Here is a 20,086-nt window from a genome sequence, read left to right as displayed (position 1 = left end):
GTAAATAATATATAATAAATTGTAATATATAAAATCAAAAGTATAAAATAATAAAATAACATAAAAATAATAAAATAATATATATTTTTTAATATAAATATATAAAATAAAACAAGATTAATAAAATATAAATATATAATTAAATGAGTTGATGTTTATGACAAAAAATGATTGGCACAATTTTCAAGACAATCAACTCCCCTACTAAAGGGGTGCCATTAGCACTCCCCTATCGTTATTGTGAGAATATTCCAAAAGAATGGGCACAAATTGTCCTAAAGTTTCATGTCCTTGGAGTGGCAGACATTTGCTCTGATACCATGTAATAATATGTGGAACTCCATTAAATCACTCTCCAAAAGAGCCCTCGAATCGAAGAGAAAGGGTCGAAGCCTAGCCAATGTGGCTTCGACGGTTATCGTAGTTTATCTTTAGAGATTGGTGGGAAGATATGCAAACGATTATTGTTAATGGTGAGTATGACTGATGCAGGAAGAACGATGGAAAAGGTCTTAGATTGGTCTGCAAGATACAAAATAGCAGTAGGTGCTGCAAGGGGAATATCATATCTTCATCATGATTGTATCCCTCGTATCATCCATAGAGATATCAAATCGAGCAACATTTTGTTGGATGAAAACTTGGAGGCTAGAGTTTCTGATTTCGGGTTGGCAACATTGATGGAGCAAGGCCAGACTCACGTTTCTACTCTCGTAGCTGGGACTTTCGGATACTTTGCCCCTGGTATGGCCTCACTACACCTATCCTGATCACAATTATAAACTATTTTATGTATTATTCATAATGAATAATCATGAATATTAGTTCATTTTCATCATGTTTCATTATGAATAGTTTTCATTGTGAATATCTATCACGACATTCATTATGAATAAAACATGAATAATTGGTTCTCAGGTTCTCATTTGAACCTACCTCATTAACATAACACTTGTGTTTATAGAGTATTTTGACACGGGAAGGGCAACAACGAAAGGAGATGTATATAGTTTTGGTGTTGTACTACTTGAGCTTTTAACTGGGAGAAAGCCTACAGATGAAGCATTTATCGAAGAAGGAACCAAGCTTGTAACTTGGGTAAGTCCTTATAGTCAAAGATTCGACCCGTTTTAAGTCCTTATAGTCAAAGATTCTACCTTTTCAAGTCTTTAAGATTCAACCCTTTTCAGTGTTTGACCGATACTGAAATTGTGAACTATCATGCTACAACAGGTGAAAACAGTTGTTCAAGATAAGAAGGAAGATTATGTGCTCGATAACAGATTAGAGGATTACCCTAAAGATGAAATTGATCAGGTATTTAGTATCGCACTAATGTGCCTAGAAACGGAGCCATCCAAAAGACCAAGCATGTCAGAAGTTCTAAAGATGCTAGAAAAGATCAAACAAGATCACCTTCTATGATCATAATCACGGTCACCACTCTTTTTGTTGTTCGGAAATCTAACAAGGACTCAGTTCAGGAAGTTCCTACTCGTTAGAAATAAAGTATCATGAAACTAACAGATCACTGAGTTTATCTGAGAATTGAAGCCAAACAGTTGCTAACTGAAGCTTTTAAGGAAGGAGAAACAGGGCCACGGCCAAAAAATACGTCAAAGAGGGAGATTGTCACATTTTCTGATTGGATTGTGGCATCTGCAGCCGATGGAATCCCTTCGGCTGATAAGTGAACTAGCATTTTGGAGGGGTGAAGCCAAGTCAAGAATATGGAAGTTCCTTTCTTTAATGGCCGATTTTGAAAGATCCCACGGAATGTGGAGAGGGCAGTTTCATCAACTTGGGGTGATTTGATTCTTGGGGAGATGGCTTCATCTAGAGCATCCCAGAAAGTTTTGCCATCAACATCTCTGACTAGAACTATCTGTAATGATTTCTCTAGAGGATCTGCACTTCATTAGAAGATCCTGTAAGCATTTAGCTACCATCAAGTATAGGATCAGGTTCTGGAAAAACCGCAAAAAAGTGAAAAACCGAGGAACATCTTGGGAACCGTTCATCTGGATGGTATGCACATGTGCATACAAGTAGTTTGTAAACAATTTGTTCAGTATGCACTTGTGCATAAAAACCAAGAAACAACTTCAATTACTTATATGGACATATGTATACCGTCCAGATGAATGATCACTAGGGTGTTCCTCGTTTTAATTTTTAATTTTTTGAAGGTTTTCCCCTAAATCTCCCTCATCAAGTGTGTGTGTGTGTACACACACAGGAAAACTGTAAGTACCCTGATAGATTAAGTTGAACAAAGATGAATCCTCTTGAATTTCAGCTGCATTTCGTCCTTTCCAGGCTTCTAACTTATCCAAGATAGAGGGGTTTAGGTATAGTCCAGCGGCATAGACCTTAACGCCTATTATTGCAAAAACTTTTTCTCTGAATCCTAGAATAAGATGAAGAGATAGTCTTAGATTTGTGCAGATTATAAAAAGATCAGACGAACCCAGAAATCGGGATTCATTTTGAGAGCATTCTCTAGAAGTGAAGTGAAAACTAGAAGTGATGCATTAGAGGTTAACCTGTTCCAATCAAAGATAATGAACTTGGGCAACCAGGAAGACTCAAAGATGATTGAAATTTCACATTTGTAGCAGGCTCCTCCACATATTCTGTATTTCCTACTATAGATCCATGATCACACACACAGATAGCAAATGATCAGTACTTCGGCACAAGGTTGAAAGTCTGTTCCTTTTGAAAGATTTCTTGATTTTTATAAAAATACTGAAGGAACTTGCAAGAATCCACAATTAGAATTTCATATACACTGTTTTGCTAAAAAAAACTCCATGATTTCAGAGAATAAGAAACTTATAAGATTCCCAATTAGAGTTTCGATTCAAATGTGCACAACGATATACAATGATTCCATAAAGGGTTTCTTTTATAAATAATGTCAAATTGGAAGAAAACAAAGAAACAAAAATAAAAGTAGGAAATAACCTGAAGAAGCAGTAGCTTTAATGGAGAAGGAAGGGATGCGGATAGGGGAAAACTTGTGGACAGATAACTTGGTGGGTGGAATTCTATTTCTTTCTAGAAAATGGGTTCTATTTCTAGGAATTGGATTTGAATTTGGGGGTCGAAATCTGTTGTGGGGCAAAAGCGAAACTGATCTGGGAGTTGCTCCAATTCCTATTCCTCCACCTCCAACCATATCTTTCTGTGAGTTCCTTCAATCAGTAAAAGCAACTTCCAGGTTCAACCCTCTTTTACTCACTTCATCCATATCCGCAGGGCCCCAAAGAATTGAAGACTTGTGGACAACTGGATATGCCTGACCATGGTTTTCTTGATTTTTGTTTTTTTTTCCTTAAACTCTAAATAAAAATAACAAATGTTAGGGCTATCGTTGTAAAAAGAAAAGGGAAGTTGATTTATAGAAATGGGTGTGTTTCAAGTCAGAGATCTGGGTCATTTTATGCTTGTTCTAATGTTTTTATTTCATTAGTCAAGAAATCTTGAAACAAGTTTGTATCTCTTCTGTTTCTATGTTAAGTTAATGACCATTTGCTGTGTGTATGTGTTCATGATTTATAGCAGGAAATACAAGATATGCTTAGGAGCCTACTAAAAATGTGAAGTTTTCGGTATCTTTAAAGTCTTTCCATGTGTTTTTAGCAGAATTCTACCGTTTTTAAGCTTTTCTTTTAACTTTGAGGGATTTTCCGGGTTTTTGTTTGATTTCAAATTTTTTTTCCGGTTTTCTGGTTGATTTTGAGCGATTTTTTCGTTATTTTGGTTGATTTTGAGGGATTTTTCGATTTTTGTTTGATGTCCCTTGTATTTTCTAATCTCGGAGCATCCCTCAAAGTTTAGCGGATACATCTTTCATACCCCACCAAAAATCGGTTGAGTTGGTTCATGGGATCCGTTAGGGTCTTCACAAGTGTTCAATAAACATGCCCTTAACCTCTTAACACATAAATTCTAGTTTTAAGTACTGACATGACTTCTTGTGTTTTATGAGGCAATAGCAAGGGACTCTCAAGGTTTGAGAGGGAGCTTTCTTGTAGTCATTTACAACTTCGAGTTTGAGTTTGAGAAGCGTAAGGTAACAAAGGAGGACGTTAGCGAATCAATTTTCTAGAACATTCTAGAATACCATCATCAGCTGCTAACAGAAAATGTGTGTGATAATTCCCCATCCATGTAATCTTCTAGCAGCCGAGAGGGTGATATTCTAAAATATTGCAGAATATTAATTCGCTAATGTCCTCCTTTATCGCCTTGCACCTCTCATAAACACAAACTTCGACTTTGAAAATGACTGACAAGAAGGCTCCCTCTCAACCCTAGATGGTCCGTAAGGATCATCTACTGACTCATAAAAGACAATTATAGAGAAAAAACAAACCTTTCTCTTTGTTGATGCACACTCTAAAAAATATCATAGCGGAATCATGTTAAATCTTGGTAGCTTGTTTTGCGTGCAGTTGCTATATTTGCTTGTAACTATGTTACAATAAAATTGGGTTTATATGATGCTAATAATTCCTAAGGGTCCTAACAGACTGTTTTATAAGACTTAATTTTGAAACTGTAGGTTTTCAGACCGACTTACACACACCGACTAATCCCCGCGTGACCATAAATGGCTTGGAGTCATTGTAAAGGAACTTCCATGGTGGAAAGGGCTGGTAGCACAGGATCAACTCAAGGAGATAATTTCCACTATATTCCCTAAGCCTTAACCGGTGCATCACAACCTAAGTGAAGTGACATTATAACAAACTTGGGTTTATTAGCATTCGTAAGTGTTTTAATAGACTGTTTTATAAGACACGATTTATAGGACTAAAAATAAAATGTCTTATCTAAAGGCGTTGTAAGAAATTTATAAGATGCTTTTAAACGTCTTAACAAGTTTTTAGGACATTTTTAATACAAAACATTGCATTAGCTATTTTAAAGGACATTTTTGAGAAACATCCGATAAACTCATCTTTTTATAGGTTACTTGTTTTTATATGAATCTTTTTCAAATAATGTTCTATAAAATAGTTAATACGACGTTCCTTTTTTATAAAAATGTCTTAAAAAACCTGTTACAACACGTACAAATGTCCTATAAATTTATTACAATGTTTTCAGATACAATGCTTAATATTTTGATCCTATAAATTAAGCCTTATAAAACAGACTATTAGGACGCTTATGAATTGACTGACGTCCTATAAACATAATTTTGTTGTAACGCCACTTGGGTTGTGGTGCAATGTTTAAGGCTCAGGAGATGAAGTGGAAATCTTATCTTCCTCGAGCTTGAATCCAGGTGCTGCCAAAGTCTTTGGTAAATGGTCCCTAAGTCCCGTCTATCATTGGAAGACACACTTGAACTCTCCTGCTATACTATTCTAAGCCGAAAGCAACTTCGAACTCAACTTGGTCATGTCACGTAGCTTTGAGCGACTTTGAAGGCGAATGTCGAACTCGAGTCCAAGTTGGATTGAAACGTACTGAGTTGTACGCTACACATTGAGCGACTTGTGGAAGTCGCGTAGAAGGTCGCCAAAATGGTATTCAGAGTTTATTCCATACATAGGGGCCGCTTACTACCAGTAACCACGTAATCGTTAACCGAATAAGTGAGGCTCTTGATCTTTACCCAGACAACCTCGGTCAGCGATATTGTAGGACAAAGGTTGTGGGTACCACTAGCCCAGTAAGAAACAGTAAACAGTAATTAATGAACACTCTTAACACATCAGTTCTAGTTTTAAGTACTGACATGACTTCTTGTATTTTATAAGGCAACAAGGGACTATCTTAAGGTAGAGAGGAAGCTTTCTTGTCGTCATTTACAACTTCGAGTTTGAGTTTGAGAAGTGTAGAGTAACAAACAAAGACATTAGTGAATCAATATTCTAGAACATTCTAGAATACCACCATCAGCTGTTAAATGAGAATGTGTGTGATAATTCCCCATCCATGTAATCTTCTAGCAACTGAAGGTGATATTCCAAAATATCACAAAATGATAAATTCGCTAATGTTTCCTTTGTCACCTTGCGCCTCTCAAAAAAGCAAACTCTGACTTTGAAAATGACTGACGAGAAGGCTCCCTCTCAGCCCTAAGGATCATCTAGTGTCTCATAAAACACATACAAGTCAAGTCAATTCGCTATGCCCTTTGCATTCCGTCAATCCTTTGGATCAAATGCGAACCGAGACCGCCTTCGCAATAACCAGAGCATACGTGTTGCAACTTCGCCAACAATGCTCCAAACGAGAGCTGAAACAGAAATTAGTAAACCCCATAACACAAAGGTGGCCGAAAACAACAATACCATATGACGCACGATAATAAACCAACATAAAGTAAAGGAGAGATATATAAGAGAACATCAAGCTTCAAGTGGCACTACAAGAAAATTGGCTTTATATGACGTCTAAAATGTTTAAGTGTTCTAATATAATATTTTATAGAACTCAATTTTGTAGGACCAAACTACAAAACATTCTATCAAAAAGTGTTATAATAGGTTTATAAGATGTTTTTTTTGGCGTTTTGACAAGTTTTTAAGAAACTTTTAAAATAAAATGTTATATAAACTATTTTATAGAGCACTTTTGAGAACTGTCCTAGAAACTATCTTTTTGTAGAATACTTGTGTTTATAAGACAATTTTCAAATAATGTCGTATAAAAATAGCTAATCAAACATTTTTATTTAAAAAAGTATCCTAAAAAACTTATTGAAACGCCTAAAAACATCTTTTAAACCAATTGCAACACTTTTAGATATGACACTTTTTGGTTTGGTCATTTAAACTTAATTCTTAGAAAACATTTTATTAAGATGTTTAGACATTTTAAGCGTCTTGTAAAATCAATTTCGTTGTAATATGGAAACACCCTTGACAGAAAAAAAAAAAAAAAAAACCATGGGAGAGGAGCCAATAGAAAATCCTTGGATTTGAACTTGAAACCTCGTGGTACTTTTGACATTTAGAGTCAAGATCAAACCAATCAGGCACCACCGTTGTAGTTGAAGCAACGAATATTATGATATAAGTTAATTTGTAATAATATTTAATTAATAAAAAATGTATAAAAATAAAAATTTGGTTTAAAAAATCACATGGGATTAAGTACTTTAAGCCTTAGGGCTCTCACCTCACATGATCTAAACTAAAGTACCTCAAACTCATCATGCTTCAAGTCTCTTTCTTTTTCCCAATAAACATCAGATTCAAGAAATCTTGCAAAAGTACCAGTTTTTATGCAGAAGTTACATATCATCTGGAAAAGATGAGAGGAACAAATGGAGCTGTAAAGGGACTGAAATCTTTAAGCCCTTTTTTCATATCTTAATTGTACCCTTTAAGAATTCAATTCCCCCACTCAGACATCCATTAAATACGTCTGTTTGAGGAGATCACATATCATCACTTGATGCCATGGCTGAAGGGAAACTATCTGCTTCTCTTTTCTTCTTCCTCCTCCTCCTCTCCTTTTCAGGTATCTTGATTTCTTCTATGCATTCTTGAACACATTTCTGCCATGATTCTTGCTTCAATTAGCTTATTTGATTCTTCTTCTTCTTCTGCAGTTGGGACTTTGAGATTGGTTCATGCACAGGTGATAAGCTGAATCAGATTTCCATGAGAATCACTACAACAAAATCGGGTTTATAGTACACTATGAATGTTCGACTGTCCTTATAGATTACTTAATGTATAGGACCAAACACTTGTGTGTCCTATCTAGAGGTGTAATAAGTTTATATGACGCTTTTAAACGTCTTAAACAAGTTTTTAGGACACTGTTGAAACAAAGTGTTCTATTCCGTTTATATCACACTATTTAAAAATAATGTGTCATATAACAAGATAGTGGCTATAGGACACTTGTATAAAAGGTTAATACGACACTTTGTTTCAAAAGTGTTATAAAAAAGCTTGATGACTTATTACAACACTTTTAGATATGACACACAAATGTTTGGTCTTATGAAGTACTCTATTAAGACACTTTTTGTTGGCCCATAAACTCGATTTTGTTGTAATGCATTTCTAACCGTTTTCTTATCATATCCATCTTGTCTAACATTACGAATAATCTTCAAGATTTGCCGTGATCTGTAACTAAAATCGACCATCTTTTTTTGGCAGAAAACTTGGTGTGTGGCGAAGCCATCGTCAAGCCAGGCGACGCTCTTGGAGAATATAAATTTTTCGTGCTCGCAAGTGGACTGCGCGATCCTGCAAAAGGGTGGCGCTTGTTATACGCCAGATAACGTAATCAACCATGCCTCCATAGCCATGAATTTGTACTACCAGTCCAAAGGAAGAAACAATTGGAACTGTCAGTTTAAAAACTCGGGTCTCATTACAGTCAGCGACCCAAGTAAGCGATAAACTCCACGTCTCACCAAAAATTTGATGTCAATTTCATACTTTTACTCGATCTTTAGACATTTACACGCTGAAAAGGAGATGTTTGCACGGTTTTTGTAGGTTACGGAGGCTGCCCATACTTGTAGATGATCGGCATGGAAGAAGTTATAGATGTTTTCTACTCGTTGGCGGGTGTAGTAACGATAGATTTACAATGAGAAATAGTTACTTATTGACTGTGATTGTCGTTTATTGAATCAAACTTTTTTGTTGACTGTACGTGTTCGAACCAGCTTGTGCACACCTCAACTAGTTCCAGTATCCTAAATAACATCCAAGAAAAATCACTATTGATTCAAAATTCATCTTGTGGTTTTCTGTTGTCAATCCTCATTAAATGTTATGCTTCAAAATTCATAACTTTTCTTGTTTGAGTGTTAATTTCCATATCATACATGGATTGATGACGTGGCAAGCTAGTTGGAGTCTGTTAGTAGTTAGTAGGTGGTGACTAATGTCACTGAAGGCTGATGTTTTACAGTTGTAAATTATTGAGATTAATATGAATACAGACAAATACAACAAATAAACTTATACACTCTCTTCTCTTCACCTTTGGTGATGTTTGAATCCCTGGTTATTTTTTGCATCCACATAATAGATTGTCTTTATTATTTGTTATATATTCAACACTAAATAACTAGTAGGATAATATACACCAGATATGTTTGGTTGTACTTTTAAATACTTCTAAAAACCAGTTAAAAATCCAATCACCATCGAATCGTGATTAATAATACCATTATCTTCATCCCATTTGTCAAATAATAATTTTGATGTGTCTTTAAATATTAAATCCAACATTAAACGATCAGAGAGCTCACGAAATGTCAGTTTTGAAGTCCAAGCATCTAAACGACATAAACAAACAGTTTTGGATAATAAATTACAAACAACCACGTGACTAGAATTATATATCTATACTATATTATAAAACATTTGACAAAAACTCTTAAAAACTGTTTTTTTACTTCAAATTTAAGATTACAAGTAAATTATGCGTAAGTACAATTTATTAAAACTTTATGTTTAAATTCATGTAACTAACTACAGACAAACATAATTAAATAGAGAATAAACATCTCGTTTTAAATAAAAAAAATCTAAAATATGATTATGATAGCCATTGACTTCTAACAAAATACTTAATTATTATATTTATAAAAAAATATATTATTAAACTAAAAATAAAAAATGAATTAAAAAAATACATAAAAAATGGAGAAATTTAAAATAGTTAATTTGATACAAATATCAATATTTTTTTCAATTTTTTATGATATATTCATATTTATATTTTATTAAAAAAACAAAAATATTATTGTTTTCTCAAAATAACATAAAACCGTATTATGACATTGACTAGACAAAGAAAGAAATAAAACATAACATTAAAATCGAGATGTATTTCGCTACATTATGCATTCTAGACCTAGTTAATCAAAATATTATCAAACAACATCTAAATGGGCCATAAACAGATGAAACAGCCCAATTCATTAAACCCATTTGGGACTCCTAGGGTAGGGTTTAGAATCTGGTGCTATAAATAGCAAAGACAAGTCTGGTTTAGAAATCAACTTGCCTTTTGAGAGAACCAGACGACCGCCTTTTGGCCATGCCGCCTGAGTTCCGTTGCCGGCATATAACGAAACAGCCCTCGGTTTCTACCGTTGAAGTGAGTTTTTTATCATGCTTCTGCTCAAATCGAGGTTTTACACACATACATACATGTTTTTCATTATCTTTGTAATTAAGTTTAGCAGCAGGAAATCATGGCCGATCCAATGGGATTTCGCGATTAATATGAATTCGAGATCTCAATTTCACCCGGCCTAAATCAATTATATGGATATCATGGGGGCAGCCTCAAGGGTTTGCACGTTCTCCTGTATTTTCCGTCGTGTTTAATTCAGGGAACTGCCCCATATGTACCCTAACATATCAACACCCTCACCATCTAAGTTTTTTTATTCTCTTTAAAGTTGAAATGTTGATCTTCTCTTAGAATTCTAAAATTTGGCTTATTGACATTTATTAGGGATTTAGGATGTATATATATTTGGTTGATTCGAAAGGGTTTTTTTTGCTGCAAAATGTAGTGAAGTTTGATAGTTTTCTCTGTTGATTGAAATGGTTTAAATATCTTAATTTCAATATTCATAGGATTTCACTGAAATCCACTTTTATTCTTTTATCTAATTTCAATTCCTAATGAATCCTGTAAACTAAATGGTTTCTAATTATTTACTAAATTTGATTTCTGCCATTTTGATGAATAACTGGTACATATGTTTATGAACATTTGCCCATTTATGTTGGTAGTCCATTAGGTTTAAGAAGCTCCAATAGTCTCCAACCCAGATGAAGAAATGGTGATAGAAAGCTATCTTGTTGAAGAAAGTAGTAGTGTTGTTGAGGGATTTAATGGACCAGGTGTCAACGATTTTGGTATCTTCTCGCCTGTAAAACTGGGTATACTTGTTGCTCCTTTGACCGTCGATTGTGATAGTGACGATGATTCCGTTGAAAGTCACCGGAGTTTAAGTTCCGATAGGATTCCGGCTGATGAGACTGTGCAGAAGGTTGCTGTGGCCCCTAAAGTTCGTCTCTTTTGTAGTGATGAAGGAGATGATAAGTTGCAGTTTGATGATGTGTTTTCCGGCGATGATATCCATGAATTGAACGAACCCATTAAGGGTTATAATGTATCATCCAAAACAATTGAAGAAAAAAGAAATAAGGGTAAAATTGTAATTTATATTATTCAGACACAACAACCGAACAACTATTTAACCTAACCCAATCCATATAGACAACTAAATCCCTACAGATATCTTAACCCATACAAAGCATGATAGAAAAACAACCGAACAGGGCCTTAGTGAGGTTGCATTGCCGATACCTACCTTATAAACGAGTTGGGCTTTGCCCATACCAAAATATATATAAAATTATAAGTTATCTAAAAATCATTTAAATTATATAATTTCTTTCAACCAGAAGTAAAAGATATCAATATACATAAATGAATGAAAAAGTAGTTCCACAACACATTTTCTCTCAGAGTTTCAACTTTCAATAATAATAATATATTCAAGATCGAGATTGAAAATATATACTATATAACATATTTGGATGACTTTTGCATAGCTCTGAATGAAAGTGACGTTTTTTGTGGTTGATAAGTGGTTTAAGGTTTTTGTTAAGCATCGAAAATGCACTTATGGTTCTGTAAACCTTATGTAATAGGGCGCCAATTTTTATTTTTAGTAAAAAGATCCTATCAAGTTAGGATTACTTGTGTTGTGATCGTGGATCCTGTAGCGGAAGATGTTTTGCATTACCAGATCTGACGTTGAAGACCGCCATAGATAGGACTCGTACACTCTGGCAATTTTGTTTGACATTTGAATATGTTCATTATTGTTACGTATCCATCTGTATGTGCTATTTAAACATTTGTACATTCTGCTGAATCAAATTCATATTGGATTTTTGAATCCATGACAACGTGCAAAAGCTGATGTTTTGAGGCATCAAAATTCCATCCGCTAAACTTCGGATGGTGTATAATAAGATATTAAGATATTCAAGGGACTTCAATCAAAAAAGCTGAAAGAGTTGTTCAAAGTCAATCAAAAAACTTAAAAATCCCTGTAGAGTGTAGACTGTGATCTACCTTAAAACCTTTGTATGATCAATTATCAAGATCCGATGTAAATTCTTTTACAAAGGTTGATCAAGAGCAATTCATAATGCATAAAAGTGACTACATTTAACGATAAACATACATCAATAAATATTCAAGACTCACCCAGATGGAAGTCACTATTACAACCACCTAAAAACATCACAATCTCTCATGAATGTGTAACAATCACTAGTAATAGTTTATATTCATAATTGATGTTACAAATTCACTGTAATACACCCATTACAGTAGAAAGCGTAATCAAACCTTAAACTGAATTGATTTCATATATGCATCAACCCACCCCTTGCTTAATTCTGTACAGCTGACTTTGCTTGCTGGCCATGCCTCACTACCAGTCCAAGTCCCAGTCCCAGTCATCATTTGTAACACCAAAAATGATAGCAATTGTCCCAATGATTGCCTGAGACACATTCAAAAGAAAATTGAAAGCTAAATGTCTTCATATGTGAATGAAATGAGTTTTCTTCAACACCAATTGATATAATAATAGTCATTTTCTTCTGTAATTCGACTTAGAAAACTAAATCGATTATCATTTTGATACCTAGATTTGTCCAACTTTTGGAGGTATATGTGAAAGCTATATCAAAAAAGACATTGCTGGAGTTAAATTATGCAGTCTTGAATATCTTTGTAATCATAGATTCACACTTTCAACTCCTAAATATGTAAAGGAACTCCTTAGCAACGGAAGATGAACTGTTGTGCATATTGGGATTTGGGAATGAGCCATGTATGAATTACAATGGAGGGGCATATCTTATGATTAGGCATCAAATGAGAAGATAAGGATCGGAGAAGTGGGAATATCTTACAGCAATTAGGCAAGCAATGTATCCAGGTTTCTCCCGGTGATCATATCTGGCACATATTAGAATGAATGCTCCAACATACCAGGGGATAGCCGCCAAGAAGAAACCAATAATGAACCTTCAAAAAGAAACACTCAACATCACATCAAAACTAACACATTCTAACAATAGCCCATCATCAATCAAAGCAAAAGTTATGGAAGGGAGTGGGGGAGGGACTTCTCAGTAAACTAGCACTGTTTATATATATAATAAATCTTTTGAATAATGATGCTAATACAGTTTGGTGAAAAGTGATGATCAAGGGCATCTGGAAAGAATCTAGGCAGTGTAATCGACTTCCTATCACATTATAAGCAAAGCAACAAAAAGATGGTGCAAATGATAAAAACGAAAATGCCATTTAGCTCAAAAGCGAGTAAATGCATACCAATTATCAGTAGTATTCGACTTGTTTGTATTTAAGGCGATAACTACTTACAAGAGCCACCCGATACCAATACCACAGCATGGAAGGCGCCTCTCTCTTACAGGTCTTCCTTCAGCAATCGCATAACCTGGAACATCCTACCAAATTGTAAAATTCACAGCTGATACAAATTCTGTGCCCAGACATTCATGGTTCACAAAAAGAGGTATGTTTTTTGTAATCTTATCTTCTTATATCAAGTTTCCCATCAGCCATTTGATTTCACCCCCCACATTTCTAAAACTCAAACACTACCGTACATCAATATGTACTAAGCTTTGCCCTAGAACTTGATGATCCATCTTACATAAAACCAGTCTCATGGAACTTCATGATCCATCTCATTTAAACGTGATCTCCTAAATTATCATATAAAGATATAGAAATGCAGAGAGTAAGTTAAATCCGCTACATAGGTCGCACCACAAATATATATAAAAAACATATATATAGTGGGAGGTTCAAAGAGCTCCATAAGTATTATGAAAAGGGAAGATTTAAGGGCACGTTCATATGTGAATCACCGAAAAGAAAATCGAAAAATATCTATTTGAACCATTGTTACAGATTATTCATACGGGTTCACATATGCATTATAAAAATGGATTTTTTTCGATGATTCATATATAAACCTTCACTTCATTTTCCCTTCTTATTTTCTCACGAGTCATGGTATTTAGCCATTCTCATTTGAACCGGCCCAAATACATGAAGATGCATATATGTGAAGATAAAACGAACATCTTGCACTAATTGGCAGAAAAAATAGCATCCAATAATTGAACACTATATAATAAACTCTTTGACAAAAAAATCTATGATTGAATGATCCACCTCTTCATTTAACAGCCTGATCATCCACATTGGCATGTTCTGTGAGTTAATCCCATCATATACTAACTCATTTAACAAAATCTCTCTGAAACAGATCTAATTTAGATTCACAATCACTTAATTAATTTCAACACAAAGTAAAAGAACTCCGATCGACTATTTGACCTTCTGATCCGACAGAATTTAATTTTTATACCTGTAACAGCCTGGTAACCATGAACGTAAGGGTTGACCGAAGAACCACCGTGAGCGCCGGGAGGTGGAACAGGCTGAGGAAAACCGATGACCGGCGGCGGCGGAGGATAGTTGTGAACCCCTTGGAAAGTTCCATACTGATGAGGCGGTTGCTGTTGCTGTTGCTGCTGCTGCTGCTGATCTTGATGGTACTGCTGCTGGCTGTAATCCTTCCCTGGTTCACTCATAATTTTTGTGGAGATTGAATTTGATCAAAGGAAATAAATTCTAGGGTTTTAGTAGATTCCGATCAGATGGTTTGTTTGGATCTTTTTGATCTCGTGAACTTGGATCGCTACTCGAAAAATCGTACAAAAATACACGAACAGAAATAATAATAATAGTACAGATAATTCCAACCCACCTTCAGCTAATTGGATGCCGACACGTGGATATTTACCCTTCTATTTGTTTGCTAAATACTGTAGTGCTATACTCGTATAACAGGGGCCCAAATCCATTAATATCAAGATAAAAGCCCGATTGCTTCTAAGCTTCAATTTTACTAAAAATTTGAAATTTTACGTGACGTTTTGGTGTCGATAAATTGATAAAACTAATTAAATGATACGTTTTTAATCGATCCCGTTCTTAATCATGTCTTGTTTGAGATCGATGACTCAAAGCTTTTGAATGGTTTGAATTTAATAAAATCAGCTGATTGATTTTTATACCAGTATTTGTTAATATTCTTTTTCAGATATAAAAGTTTTATTCGTTCAGTAGAAGATTTATGGTTTTCTTTATCTTTTATGCTATGGAGTTTGTTTTTAGCTACCCAAGTACACACCATGATCGATCGTCTCTTTCAGTTATATTCTTATATACCTCGAATTTCTTAATTAATAATGATTTTTTCATGATTTAAGAAAAACCCTTCGGTGGATTTATTTTCATGTCATTAGAAATTTTAAAACTAATTGCACAGTATTTTAGATACCCAATAATGGTATGTAAATGTTTCTTATATACAGATCAGATAAACTTTAGATTTTTTTACTGATAAACATGATTCATAAAAAAGATTACAACTTTATAAGTCGAAAAGAAAAACTAATCATATCAGCATACAAAATATATTTAAAAAAAACACAGTTGCGTTTACAACTTTGTGTACGTAAGATGAAAAAACAATGTTGTATCAGTTCTTTTTATAGACACCAAGAGACAACAGTTGAAAAGTTACAAGAGTATACGATTCGCAAATCCAAGCAGAAATTGACACAAATGAAGGATCTGAAAGGGGATCGAATTCGCTGTCCCCCCCTACTTCTTTCATACCGAGCATCAATACCCCCGTGAGAAATTATGTTATCGTATTTAAAACCCATCTGCAATCTGCTTTAACCTAATAACTCATGTGAACAAAAACAGTTTTTTTTTGTGAATATTTAATCGATTTAGATAACGAAGGGCAACTGAAAACCCCCAAATATTACAATTTCCTTTACAAAAAAGTCCCATTAATCAAAATATTTGGGCTACTACACCTTTTTTAAGGGTATTAATCAATTAATTTCTTGCCACAAGGCACCATACACATGCTCCTCCATGTTATTTCCATATGAAAATTGGGGGTAATCTTTAACACCACCAAACTCTATGATACCACCCATCCCATCTTCATACCCTTGGATGTACATCTCATCCATTTCCATCCAGTTATAATCTAATTCATGTGATCTTGAAATGTTCTGATTGATTGAAAACTGATGACAACCTTCCCAATCAACGTTCCATTCGAGCTCCAAACTCATATCATGATCATCTATCACAATAGGATTAATCTCTGCTTCTAAAGATTGAATGACACTCGATAATCTCTCGTCGTCACACTCGTCGTCCACATGTGGTTCTTCGAGTATAGACATGAGCAGGGTGTCGTCGATTTCCAAGGACTCAAACTCATCAAAACCGTCTTGGTCATTGATGGTTGCCCAGTTTTCTTGGATCAGAGAGGCCATTAAGCAAATCAAAGGGGGTGAAGATCAATGAAAGAAAAGAGGGAGATGAGGTGAGAATATAAGAACACAATGATGAATGAAAGAAAGAGGGTGGATTTATATAGACAAACTTATTCCATATTATAAGTCAATTAATTAGTGGGGCCTAATGAAATGATGGTACAATTATCTTTAGATCTACAACATAGAGGTTGCTGAGTAGGATGGACCATATCTCTGCTTTAGAATACTATTAGGTCAGCAAAACGAACTGCACGAGTCAGACGAAGAATCAGGTTTCTTAGAACAATTTAAAAAAGTCGAAGATGAAGGACCAAATGATGCATGAAACTGTTATAAGTAAATACATATTTACTTACAATTGTGTTTTAAAACATGTATTTTTTTTAACCGATAAAATATGTTTTGTTGGAAACATTAGGTAAGAGATGGTACCTCCAACATGAATGATGTAAGTGGAAAAAAGGCCCACAAAAAGGAGACAAATAATGCAGCATTTAAGATTGTGTTAGATATGGTAGAACCAAAGTGGAATCGAGTTGGGAAACGATAGCTCCTATGTATTAATGGGGTGATCCCACCTTCAACTAATCTCGATATCCTTTCTTTTTATCCTTCGCTCCCAACCAGATCAACTTTATGTGTTAACTGAACATTTAATTGATTGAAATAACTAATATTTTGTATGGGCAGTATTTTAACAACTTATAATTTTTAATATTCATAAAGTTATTAGTAAGTTGTTAAAGTGCTAATTGTGAAAACACTTAGTAAGTTGGATAAGTAGCACTTTAGGAAGCTACATGACACATTTGCAACTTGTAAAAGTACTACTTTGTGAATATTGAAGTTTACAAAAGTAGATTTTGCAAGTTGTTAAAGTGCTACATGTGAAATCTTAGTTATTTCGACCAGTTGTTTTTTATTTTGGTTTAAATAAAAAGGATATATTAAGTTAAAATTCGAGTAGTTGATTTGTGGGTCTTGAGTAGCACATGCGTACACGCATATTCGTGCACAGCTTCATAAAATACAAATACGATGTACCCTATGTCGGCATTCATGGCCTTAACTCAATTATATATGTTGCCCTCTAACCCTTTTTTAAATCATTTTATAAAATATTTGTTATTTTATATATATATTAAAAGATCTGATCAAACTGATTCATGGAAATTATACTGTTTGATTTTTAGACATTACATTTTTAAGACTTGCAGATAATTTTTGTATTAATCGATTATCAGGTAAACGGCTTAGAGTATTTCCTTAGAGATCTCACAATCTTGTATGACTAGATTTAAACGAGTCTCTTGAGTGCTAAGAGCTTTTTTTCGGAATGACGGATAAGAATATCATTTTGGCACCTTTTTTGTTATATTATCATAAGAACTTTTTTATTTTGTGGTCTGTGTATTTTCATTGTCATGTGTACATATAAACCATACAAGCCAATATTAACTCTTCATTTAGTTTAATAAATATCTTATTTGATTGATTGTATGGTTTGTATTTGAAACTCTCTCTCTCTCTTTCTCTCTCTCTCTCTATCTCTCTCTCTCTATATATATATATATATATATATATGTGTGTGTGTGTGTGTGATTCAAGTACGAAATGTAATTCTTATAAATCATACAAATCAATCTTAACCGTCCATCTAGTCTATTAAATATTTGGTTTCATAAATATCTCGATTGTTTCTTAATCCAAAGTCATAAATCATAATTATAATGAATAGCGTTATCATCTTCCCCGAAAAAGTCAATTGAATAAATCATGATTATTGTCCATAAATATTTCAATTGTTTTCTTATATAAGTATTGGGTTGTGTTTTTTAAGAATCGTATGGTTTATTGGTTTATATTTAAAACTCTCTCTCTCTCTCTCTCTCTCTCTCTCTATATATATATATATATATAACATAATCAAATAAGAACCACAAAAATTTGAGAACATAAAGACTAATCTAAGCCCTAATTTGGTTTTGACCATATATTTTAATTAAAAAAACTATTCTTAATTAGAAAAAGGGCATAATCATCATTTTGACATCAAAAATTAACCAGATGAAACACATACTCAACATATTTCATCTCACGAAATCCAAACATAATATTCACATACATGTTATAAAAACCTCTAACTATAACGTATTCTTATACATTCCCTTCGAGTATTACACCTCGTTAACCAACACTCAAAACACATAGTAACCCTAAAACCCTCCTTTTAACGACAAATTCATATACGTATTCGACATACAAACAATTAAGCAACGATGCTTTAACATTAATAATCATAATAAAGATTCGACAAATGAAGTACGAAATAAATAACGAAGTACGAAAAGAAGAGAGAGTTGGGATATGATATGATATGATTATGGAATTAGTGGTTAAATACAACTCACCACCCCACACACGATGCACCAAATAATGCGGTTCTTAATTCCGTAATTATTGCATAACAAGGAAGCATCTTAGAAAGCAATGGCCCAAGTAACACATGGGGGGTTATGGGTATCTTCCTACGTACAATTTGGCTTTTCCATTTTTTTTTAAATTCATAAAGTTTCAAAAAAAAGATGCCACTTTTTTTTGAATAAATGTCGCTTATAATATCGTGTTTGACAAAGTTTTTCGGGTTTTTTTGATAAATGATTAGATTTACATGTGGGTTTTTTAAGTCATGTTGATAATCGTTAGCTATCATATTTCAAAAAAGCTTTATTTGGTAAGTTATATACAAGTTGGATTATTGATTAAGCCGACTTTTTAAATAACTATTTCAGATAAGTTATTGGAGTTTTTTTTCTACTTTTTTCTTTAATTTGGGTTGTGTTGTACTGATTAAGGGTTAAGGGGATATAGTGGAAATCTCATCTTTTTCGAGTTCGAATCTAGGTGTTGTCAAAACCCTTATGACTGTGAAGGTTCACCTGCGATGATTCTAAGTCATTCATGGTCTTTGATGAATTAGTCGGGGTGTATAAGCTGGTCAGGATACTTACGATTGCGTCAAAAAAATGCTTCTTATGTTTTTTGGTAACTAACTTGTTAGAGCATCATCAACAACTGTACCAAATGCGGTGACTCTAAAGGTCAAAAGTACCAGGAGGTCTCAGGTTCAAATCCAAGGAGGAAAAAAATCCCCTTGTGGCCGCGGAGGTTCAAATGCTATGACTCCAGACTATCTGCAAAACATGTGGTCATTATGGGATTAATCGGCTCGCATAGCGAGTTAGATATCCAGGTTAATCAAAAGACAACTGACCCAAAATGGGAAAAAAAAGATTTTCGAGATTTTATTTATCTCTTTTCCTCCATTCATCTCTCCGAAACTTTCTTCTAAATATATAAAGTAAGAGAGAGAGAGATATTTCTTTTGCATATTTGGAGAAAAATGAGTTTTTATATTAATAAAAGTTTTGATAATATAATTAAGAAAAAATTACAGAAATAACCAATCAACAGATAAGGTTTCACTTTTCAGTAATTTTCTGAACCAAATTCATTTTTTAGTCATTTGTTATGCTTTTACATAAGAATTGATTAAAAAGTGAATTTGTATTAGAAAATGACTGAAAAATGGAACCATATATTAACTATTTATGTAAAAAAAA

The 20,086-nt window shown here is 33.9% G+C and overlaps 5 protein-coding genes across 6 annotated transcripts in view; 2 read left to right on the top strand and 3 right to left on the bottom strand.

The window, feature by feature from the left end:
- Positions 1–1,436, top strand: part of LOC112506686 (receptor-like serine/threonine-protein kinase At1g78530) — a 3,727-nt gene extending 2,291 nt beyond the window's left edge. The window contains exons 3-5 of the mRNA XM_025110917.1: positions 493–744; positions 965–1,098; positions 1,234–1,436. Of these exons, the coding sequence (XP_024966685.1) occupies positions 493–744; positions 965–1,098; positions 1,234–1,425 (578 nt within the window). The 3' untranslated portion in view covers positions 1,426–1,436. The remainder of the gene's footprint in view (positions 1–492; positions 745–964; positions 1,099–1,233) is intronic.
- LOC112506687 (fatty-acid-binding protein 3, chloroplastic) lies at positions 1,400–3,462 on the bottom strand. Of its 2 annotated transcripts, none has more exons than XM_025110918.1 (4): positions 2,971–3,462; positions 2,547–2,648; positions 2,255–2,410; positions 1,400–1,908 (listed from the first exon to the last, which is right to left on the bottom strand). In XM_025110918.1, exons 1-4 carry the CDS (start codon positions 3,182–3,184, stop codon positions 1,538–1,540), a joined length of 843 nt encoding a protein of 280 aa, XP_024966686.1. In that variant the 5' UTR covers positions 3,185–3,462; the 3' UTR covers positions 1,400–1,537. The 2 variants fall into 2 exon arrangements, with proteins under 2 accessions (XP_024966686.1, XP_024966688.1); XM_025110920.1 differs by having other exon boundaries at positions 2,547–2,645; positions 2,971–3,258.
- Positions 3,463–7,420: 3,958 nt separating this feature from the next.
- Positions 7,421–8,769, top strand: LOC112508028 (major pollen allergen Ole e 10-like). Its single transcript, XM_025112809.1, has 4 exons — positions 7,421–7,491; positions 7,583–7,611; positions 8,145–8,379; positions 8,490–8,769. The coding sequence occupies exons 1-4, from the start codon at positions 7,431–7,433 to the stop codon at positions 8,513–8,515; spliced, it is 351 nt and encodes a 116-aa protein (XP_024968577.1). The 5' UTR covers positions 7,421–7,430; the 3' UTR covers positions 8,516–8,769.
- Positions 8,770–12,169: 3,400 nt separating this feature from the next.
- Positions 12,170–14,836, bottom strand: LOC112508176 (60S ribosomal protein L18a-like protein). The gene is made up of 4 exons (XM_025112958.1): positions 14,459–14,836; positions 13,441–13,516; positions 12,963–13,077; positions 12,170–12,547 (listed from the first exon to the last, which is right to left on the bottom strand). Exons 1-4 carry the CDS (start codon positions 14,682–14,684, stop codon positions 12,476–12,478), a joined length of 489 nt encoding a protein of 162 aa, XP_024968726.1. The 5' UTR covers positions 14,685–14,836; the 3' UTR covers positions 12,170–12,475.
- A 722-nt stretch (positions 14,837–15,558) lies between these two features.
- Positions 15,559–16,528, bottom strand: LOC112507163. Its single transcript, XM_025111605.1, has one exon. The coding sequence runs from the start codon at positions 16,458–16,460 to the stop codon at positions 16,005–16,007; it is 456 nt and encodes a 151-aa protein (XP_024967373.1). The 5' UTR covers positions 16,461–16,528; the 3' UTR covers positions 15,559–16,004.
- Positions 16,529–20,086: the final 3,558 nt, after the last annotated feature.

Source organism: Cynara cardunculus, assembly GCF_001531365.2.
Source record: "Cynara cardunculus var. scolymus isolate 2C chromosome LG 2, CcrdV1, whole genome shotgun sequence".
Lineage (NCBI taxonomy): Eukaryota > Viridiplantae > Streptophyta > Magnoliopsida > Asterales > Asteraceae > Cynara > Cynara cardunculus.
This window is presented reverse-complemented; position numbering and strand designations above follow the sequence as displayed.